This window comes from Eptesicus fuscus, chromosome 6, assembly GCF_027574615.1.
Source record: "Eptesicus fuscus isolate TK198812 chromosome 6, DD_ASM_mEF_20220401, whole genome shotgun sequence".
Lineage (NCBI taxonomy): Eukaryota > Metazoa > Chordata > Mammalia > Chiroptera > Vespertilionidae > Eptesicus > Eptesicus fuscus.
In genome coordinates this window covers 29,999,916-30,008,326 of record NC_072478.1, presented here as the reverse complement: position 1 = coordinate 30,008,326, position 8,411 = coordinate 29,999,916, and the positions used below count along the sequence as shown (strand labels likewise).

Here is an 8,411-nt window from a genome sequence, read left to right as displayed (position 1 = left end):
GATAGCTGGGTGATGCGGGGCCACCCTATATCCCCACTCCTGGCTGGGGTGGGTGCTGGTTTTGGCCAAAGGAGGAAAAGGGGGACTAGCGAGGTAGGTGGAGGGAGTCAGGAACAACTGGCGGGTGAGGTGCAGTGGGAAGGAGGATGAGAGTCAGCCAAATATGGTTCACCTTGGTGACACACAAAGCCCAGGACCTATAGGACGGCACAACTGCAGGGACTGGGGTGGGGCTGACGCCTGGCCTAGGAGGAGCTCCAGGGCCTAGAGCCCCAGTACTGTGGCCAGACTAGCTGGATGTGTAGAGGCCATGGCTGCTGGGGTGCTCAAGTGTTGGTGTCAGTGAGGCAGAGATGGAGGGGCACAAGGAGCCTGGTGGGCCTCTGTGGCTCCTGCCAGTGTGTAGTATGCGGGGAAACTGCTGAGGTCCCTGCTCGGCTTCCTGCAGACACAGCCAATGACCTCACTCCTGGGGAAGCTTGGCTTTGAGAAGTAGCTGCTCTCGGGCTCATAGATCTGCCACAGTGCAGATGAGAGCTGCCCAGAGGGGCTGGGGAGCAGATGCTGTTTGAGACCGGCAACATGATGACTAGATTTTAGGTCCCTTCTCTGGGAGGTTGGGTGGAAGTGCAGAAGGAGCTCCTGTCCCTGCCCATGGGCACCACTGTCCCTCCCTATCCCTGTCCATGGAAAGAGGTGAGCCAAGAGCAGAAGTGTTTACTGGACCGTCCTCAGTTCCCCCAGTGGGGCTCTTGGGGGCCACACTGATCCAACTCTCACAGACACACAGACACCGTGTTACTTCTGCTGACATACCTGTGTCATGTTGCATTATAAGCCCTGGAACACCCTGTCCACCAGGACAATTGCCAGGGCTCTGCCTCAGAAGGCCACAGGCTGGATGCACCAAGTACTCCTTTTATGACCAAACTTCTAGGACGAGCTGGCACACAGAGGACCATGGCAATGAGGGCTGGGCAGTGCATTGCATGAGCCCATAGCTAACCCTAGGACACACTGGGGCGGGGGTGGGGGGATATTTCAGATGCATCTCAGAAACCAGGACTCCTTGTCTCCATCCTTAACCTGAAGTGGCAGGACTGGGTGGTCTCAACTACTTTTTAAGCAGGGGCTGTGAGATGTCTGCTCTCACACTTACCATGGGCCAGCTACCTCCCAAAATGGCCTGGTGGGAGAAGCTGTGCAGACTCACGCACAGCTTGCCCAGCCATAGGGAATCTGAAGTGATGGGTACTGGGGGTGGGAGCACCCATGCACTGTGAGATCCTGGGTGGTGCTCTCAACATTCTGTCTCAGTTTTCCCATGTGGGCCAAGAGGAGAACTCCCAGAGCTACCTCTAGAGCCAGAGCGGCTGCTGTGACTTGGTGAGAGGCCCAGACCTCGCTGGCTGTCCCCTCCGCCTGCCCCTTGTCTTCAGAAGGGGACCGCTCTCACCTCAGCCAGCACACCAGGAGTCATGCCCCATCTACGTCCAGCAGCCACATTCGCCTTCTCTGTTCCCGTGATAGAGGCATAGCCGCACCTCTCAACTGCGCAGGGCAGGACAGGGGGAGCCCTGGGCCCTGAGAAGCGTGGTGGTCACTGGACAATTGATTCTAGGCCTGGGCTGGAGGACTAGTCTTAGGACCCAAAGGATATCTCCCATGAAGCCTTGATCCCCTCGGGGCTGCTCGGCCACCTGACAATGCTGAGGGGACCCTGTTTGCCTCTAGAGCACCCTCAGCCCAAGACCTTGAGCAACCACCACCAGCGGGATACTGAATTGGGGATAACATGCCTGCAGGTACAGCATTACCTCACTGCCTCTGCCCGTCTGTCACCTGGCCAGTGGCCATAGCGTCCCAGCCAGAGCCTAGTTGTTTTGGTCCATCTATCTCTGTGCCCCTCCAGTCTGTGCCCTGGGTCCCTGCAGTGTTACAAGATGTGTAAATACATATAGCCCAGTTTCCCCTCTCCCACTCCAGTCAACCTAAAGCCATCGTCTGGTGGAAGGAAGGCACAGAACCAGGCATCTTATGTGCACCTTTAATAAATGGAGCTGTTGAATCTTGCTCTACACAGCTATTTTCAAGTGGGTGAGGACTGGGTGGGTGGGGCTGGAGTACTTTGTGGGTTTTCCATCCAGACTGCCCGCTCTGGGTCCATGTGCTAGAGGCAGATCAGGCTGTGGGATTTGTGCAACAAGAGCACTAAGGACAGGCGGATGCATAGGAGAAGGTAGCTGGAGTGTCTCACCGTGATCCTGGCATGTGGGGGCGCGGGGGGGCTCTGGAGCCCCTAGTCTCACTCAGGTGACCCAACCTGAAGGCCAGAGACATGCAGGGAGGGGTGACCTCCCAGCCCAGGGCAGCAGGACACTGAGACATTAGCAGGTAGGCCAGAGGGTGATGGACAGTGTAGCCTCAGTGTCCACTGCCCTAACTGGAGCCATGCCAGCATGTTCTGAATGCCTGTGCCCCCAAGGGTTTCAGGGATCTTTCAGGTTTAAGCAGGCACCCCTTCTTCCAGAAGAGATGCTGGGTCACCCATGTCAAGAACTTGCCTTGTGTGTCCAGGTGCTTCCCTAAGCTCATGGGGAAACCTGGAAAAGAGTGGCTCACAGAGGTACTGTCTAGAAGGCTGGTGGCAGTGGGGACACCCACGACGGCCTGGTCTGCCAGGATGGAGGTGGTTGGATGAGGGCTCCAGCAAGTAACCGACCAGCTTGTCCTATCTTGGGAGCCCAGGCTAGCATCCCATCTGATAGATCCCACAGCCAACAGGTTAGTCCTGCGCCCCGACCATGAACCGGTCGCACAAGTGCTACCCTAGGGGAAAGCCCATGCCTTAGATTGAGGTGCTCAATGCCATTGGAGGCCCCATCTCAGAGCTGGGCCCTACTGGGCAATCTCTCCTCACATGGCCACAGCCGCCAAAGTGAGAGAGGACAGAACCCCCACTGTCTTCTGGAACCTCTGAGGGCCCCACAGTTCATATAGAGACAGGCTCAGTTTAATGGGTGATCAGTGAAGCAGGGTTACCAAAGGAAGAGAAGGGAGGATGGGTTCTGAGGCTCCAAACCAAGTCGAGGCTGAAGGCAATCAGGCTCCAGAAGAGAAGCCTGGCGGTGAGTGGCATCCACAAAGCCTGTCCTGACCCTCGGTAACGGGCCTGTGCCCTGCCGAGGCAGGTGTGCCCCTCACTCTCCACTGTTCCTGCTGCAACCACACACCGGGCAGGCTCTGTCCCCTGGGGTCTCCGGATACCAAGGCAGGCTTAGCCATGAAACAGAGAGCCCAGAATCTGCTTCTTGGGACCCAGGAGCCCATGTCTGAGATGTGACAGGAGGCCATGGGGTGCACTCTCCAGGCACTGCATGCTCAGGCGAGCCCAAGGGTCAGGTCAGCCTGAGAAGGTGGTCGAGGCCCCTGACAGTGCCACCTGCTTCACCTGGACGACGTCCTGCTCCAGCTCCTGGCCAGCTTGCCAAAGGTCCTCACACCTTTGTCTTAGCTCATCACCTGCTTGTCTCAGCCGCTGGTTGGTGGCCACATAGGCCCGGCTCTGCTGGTAGAGCTGCTCCCGTTGGGCCTCAGGGTTCTCAGCCCTCCAAGAGAAGCCTGGGGAGTCTGGGGACAGAACACAGACCACTGCTCAGAGAGGGGACTGAGAGAAGCCTCCATTTACCACCCCTCTGGCAAATTTACTATCACTTCTGGTCATGGAAGAGGCCCTGCCTGGGAGTGGGTACCACTCCTGTAAAAGGCACTGACCCCACAATGGAACCGCCGAGCAGGCTAGCCCTCATTCCTGTTCTTAAAGCCTCAGATGCAACCTCCTGCTCCCCGAAAAACTATCCCATGGCCCTGTAATCTTGAAAAATCTGACACAGTCAGGAGGTTGCAAAGACAGGAGGGTGTGGACACAAGTCTCCAGGTGATTCTACTTCCTCACAGTGTGCCCAGCCGAAGGAGGTGGGGTGGAGTGGGGTTGAGGGAGCAGGGTAGAAAAAGCACAGCTTCAGGGTCACCCAGAGACATATCCAGGTCCTCTCTGCTCTGCCTGGGCCCGTTTGAATGGGAACAATGCCACCTGCCATGTGTGGTGGCTGTCTGCTGTCACACCCCTGCAGGCCAAATGTCTAGCACAGACCCTGCAAACTCTGGTATTTATTAACCACTTTTTCCCCATCTGCTTTAGTAATAAGGTGGGAAACGCCAGACAGCACACATAAAGATTAAGTGTGGTCCTAGATAACAACACGGTCCTGCCCTAGCCGGTGTGGCTCAGTGGACAGAGCGTCGGCCTGTGGACTGAAGGATCCTGGGTTCAATTCTGGTCAAGGGCATGTGCCTTGGTTGCGGGCACATCCCCAGTGGGAGGTGTGCAGGAGACAGTTGATTGATGTTTCTCTCTCACCGATGTTTCTAGCTCTCTCTCCTCCTCCCTTCCTCTCTGTAAAAAATTAATAGAATGTATTTAAAAAAACACAAACACACACACACACACACACACAAAAACATGGTCCTGCAGGGGAAGCACCTCTCCCTTGAGTGGCCCCAGCACTGCTTGTGCCTCAGTTTCCCCACCTTCGGGCCTGTCCATGATTCTTTTTTGTTTTTAAATTTACCTTTATTGTTTAAAATATTACAGATGTCCCCTTTTATGCCAATAATTCTTAAGCTGGGGCTCAAGAAACTTCAGATGACCCAGGCTGGAGATAAATCTGGCTTATGTTCCTAGGACTGCCCATTCAACAGAACATTCCTGGTGATGGAAAAGTCCTCCATCTGAGCTGCCCAATATAGCAGCAGCCACAAATGCCTCTTGGGCACTTGAAATGTGGCTACATGGAACAATGAACTGAAATTTTTTTAATATTATTTAATTTTTAAAAATGTTTCCCATAGCCGAAACCGGTTTGGCTCAGTGGATAGAGCGTCGGCCTGCGGACTGAAAGGTCCCGGGTTCGATTCCGGTCAAGGGCATGTACATTGGTTGCGGGCACATCCCCGATAGGGGGTGTGCAGGAGGCAGCTGGTCGATGTTTCTCTCTCATCGATGTTTCTAGCTCTCTATCCCTCTCCCTTCCTCTCTGTAAAAAATCAATAAAATATATTTTAAAAAAAATGTTTCCCATAGTGTTTCTCACTTAATATTGCCTTCGAGACACGTGTTTACTGTCTTGGTCCTAATGGCCATCTCTTTTGTTCACCTGTTCACCCCAACGCTTAGAACAGAACCTGGCACATAAGTTCTTACTTTTGTTTGTTTTTTTGTTAATCCTCATCCGATGATATTTAAAAAAAAAGAAATTTAGCTCCTTTTCTTTTTTTTTTTTAAAATACATTGTTATTGATTTCAGAGAGGAAGGGAGAGGAAAAGAGAGACAGAAACATCAATGATGAGAGACAATCAATGACTGGCTCCCTCCTGCATGCCCCAGCCTGGGGATTGAGGCCGAAACCTGGGCATATGCCCTGACCGGGAATCGAACTGGTGACCTCATAGTTCCTGGGTCAATGCTCAACCGCTGAGCCACACCCGGCTAGTCTGAGGATATTTTTTACATTGATTTTTTAGAGAGAGTGGAAGGGAGGTGAGGGGGAGATAGGGGAGAGAGAGAGAAACATTGATGTGAGAGAGACACATCGATTGGTTTCCTCCTGCAAGCACCCCGACTGGGGCTGGGGAATGAACTTGCAACCAAGGTACGTGCCCTTAACTGGGAATTGAACCCAAGACCCTTTGGTGCACGGGCCGAAGCTCTAACCACTGAGATACACTGGCCAGGGCCATAATAGGTTCTTTTTTTTTTTTTTTTTCATAATAGGTTCTTAATGAAGGTTTGTTGAATGAATAGGCAAACTTCATGGACCAGTACACAATTCACCCAACAACTGTAGGCCAAAGCCGTTAGTCACTGACCTGTTATCATCTTCTCCACAAGGGACTGAGCAACTTTCTCCACAAATAAATAGTTTTGGCTTTGCAGAGCCAGTCAGTCTGTCCTGACTACTCAACTCTGCCATTATGTCCTGAAAGTAGCCAGGTTCAGACATCCACAAACAGGCATGGCTGTGCACCAACACAACTTTACTGACACAAATCTGAACTTCATACCCTTAACACTTATCACAAAATAGTCTCTCCCTCTACGCCCCAAGAATTAAAAAGCGTAAACGCCATTCTTAGCTTCCTGGTCTTACCAGAACAGGCAGAGGGCAGGATTTGGCTGCGGACCCAGGTCTGAGACGCCCTTCTGAAGACACGCCTCACTTTACAATGAGAAGAGGGCTCAGCGAGGGTAAGGATCATGCCACAGTCTCGGCTCTAAATTTCACGGTATCGCCCTCGCAGGTTTGGCTCAGTGGGTAGAGCATCGGCCTGCGGACTGAAGAGTCCTGGGCTCGATTCGATCAAAGGCACATGTCCAGGTTGCTGGTTCGATCCCCAGTTGGGGGTGTGCAGGATGCAGCCGATCGGTGGTTCTCTTTCATCACTGATATTTCTCTCTCTCTCTCTCCCTCTCCCTTCCTCTCTGAAATCAATAGAAATATATTTTAAAAATTAAAAATAAATTCCACGGTTTCAACGGACCTCCTACACCCACCCACCGCGCATCTCGTTGCTGGGGTCTTGGGGCGTTCTCTCCCCTGCAGGCCTGCGGGTCCTGGGCTCCCCCTACCTTCCGGGGCCAGGGCGGTGAAGACTGGGTCCTCGGCGGGCGCCCCCCGCACATCCTCCAGTATCTGCTCCGTCGTGGGGGGCGCCGGGCGAGTGGGCAGCACCACGCGCTTCTTGGCCTTCGAGCCCATCCCTGCAGGCGAGAGAACCGAGCGTCACCAGGGCGTTCACCTCGCGGCCTTTGCCTAGGCTGTTTCAACCGTCCAGCGAATCCTGCCTCGCCCCTCCTGGATCGCCCCGCCTCTCCTGGATGGCCCCGCCCCTTCAGTGTCCAGCTCCACCTCTGCCTCAGTTTCCCTGCTGAAACAGTACCTACCTCAACTCACCTAGGCACGCACCCGGAGCTGCGAGCGGCTCAGAGCAGATAGTTCTGCTTCCGGTCGGAGTGTAGCCCCGCCCTCCAAGTCCTGAGGCGAACTTCCGGCCTTCTCCTTCTCCGCCCCCCCCCTCCCGCTCGTTATGAGGTCACGCCCCCTCTTAAAGAGGCCGCGCCCGCGAGCGACCTGGTGTGATCCAAAAGGAGCTGTAGTTGGACCAAAATCAGAAAACACGCTACCTCAACCTCTCCGGACTGGAAACTCAAGGGGCGGTTGTAGGGTCCAATCCCGGCTTCCTTCCTTGCATAACAAAGCGTGAGGCCGTTTTCTGCAAAATGGGGACACAACCCCCAACCCGCGTGACTGTCCTGGGAACAAAGTTCCTATCCACACAAGGAGGCCCTGCGCACAGAGGCGTTCAGTGAATGCTAGCTGTGCCAATTACCAGCGAGGTGGCCAGGGACGCAGGACCTACGCCAGCAACTCGCCTGCTGGATCTGGGTCCAGGTCTCCCCTCTGATCTCTAAAACCCCTTCCTCACCCTATGGGTGGTGCTGGACTGGCTAGAATAGTCAGGCTCAGAGCATAGGGCGATTTTTTTTAAAAATATTTTATTGATTTTTTACAGAGAGGAAGAGAGAGGGATAGAGAGTTAGAAACATCGATCAGCTGCCTCTTGCACACCCCCCACCGGGGATGTGCCCGCAACCAAGGTACATGCCCTTGACCGGAATTGAACCTGGGACCCTTGAGTCCGCAGGCCGACGCTCCATCCACTGAGCCAAACCGGTTTCGGCAGATTTTTTAAAAATATATATATTTTATTGATTTTTTACAGAGAGAAAGAGAGAGGGATAGAGAGTAGAAACATTGATGAGAGAGAAACATCGATCAGCTGCCTCCTGCACACCCCCCACCGGGGATGTGCCTGCAACCAAGGTACATGCCCTTGACCGGAATCAAACCTGGGACCCTTGAGTCTGCAGGCCGATGCTCTATCCACTGAGCCAAACCGGTTTCGGCCATAGGGCGATTTTTGTGTGTATTTTTTAAACAGCTTTATTGAATGTAAATTACATAGCATAAAGTCCACTTGTTTAAAGTATACAATTCTGTGGTTTGTGAATATATATGTTTGTGTGTTCGTGCAACCATCACAACAGTCTAATTCTAGAACATTTGCATCACCCCCAAAAGAAGCCTATTAGCAGTCACTCCCCTCCACCCACCAATAATCCATTTCCTGTCTCTGTGGATTTGCCTGTTCTGGATATCCTATATAATAAAAGGTTAATATGCAAATTGACCAAATGGCAGAATCACTGGTTGCTATGACATGCACTAGCCACCAGGGGACAGATGCTCAATGCAGGAGTTGCCCCCTGGTGGTCAGTGTGCTCCCACAG

The 8,411-nt window shown here is 53.4% G+C and overlaps 1 protein-coding gene across 2 annotated transcripts; it reads right to left on the bottom strand.

Annotated features, from left to right (window-relative positions):
- Window positions 1–2,040: 2,040 nt before the first annotated feature.
- On the bottom strand, window positions 2,041–7,078 carry C6H19orf25 (chromosome 6 C19orf25 homolog). 2 transcript variants are annotated; one of them, XM_028159577.2, is made up of 3 exons: window positions 7,005–7,078; window positions 6,690–6,821; window positions 2,041–3,630 (listed from the first exon to the last, which is right to left on the bottom strand). In XM_028159577.2, exons 2-3 carry the CDS (start codon window positions 6,817–6,819, stop codon window positions 3,404–3,406), a joined length of 357 nt encoding a protein of 118 aa, XP_028015378.2. In that variant the 5' UTR covers window positions 6,820–6,821; window positions 7,005–7,078; the 3' UTR covers window positions 2,041–3,403. The 2 variants fall into 2 exon arrangements, with proteins under 2 accessions (XP_028015378.2, XP_008148907.2); XM_008150685.3 differs by having other exon boundaries at window positions 7,015–7,078.
- Between the last annotated feature and the right edge of the window lie 1,333 nt (window positions 7,079–8,411).

Excerpts from the sequence above, each read along its gene's own strand:
- C6H19orf25 (XM_028159577.2), bottom strand. The coding sequence starts at position 6,819 with ATGGGCTCGAAGGCCAAGAAGCGCGTGGTGCTGCCCACTCGCCCGGCG. Across the intron at positions 3,631-6,689 it reads CACCGCCCTGGCCCCGGAAG|ACTCCCCAGGCTTCTCTTGG; the intron begins GTAGGGGGAGCC and ends TTCTGTCCCCAG.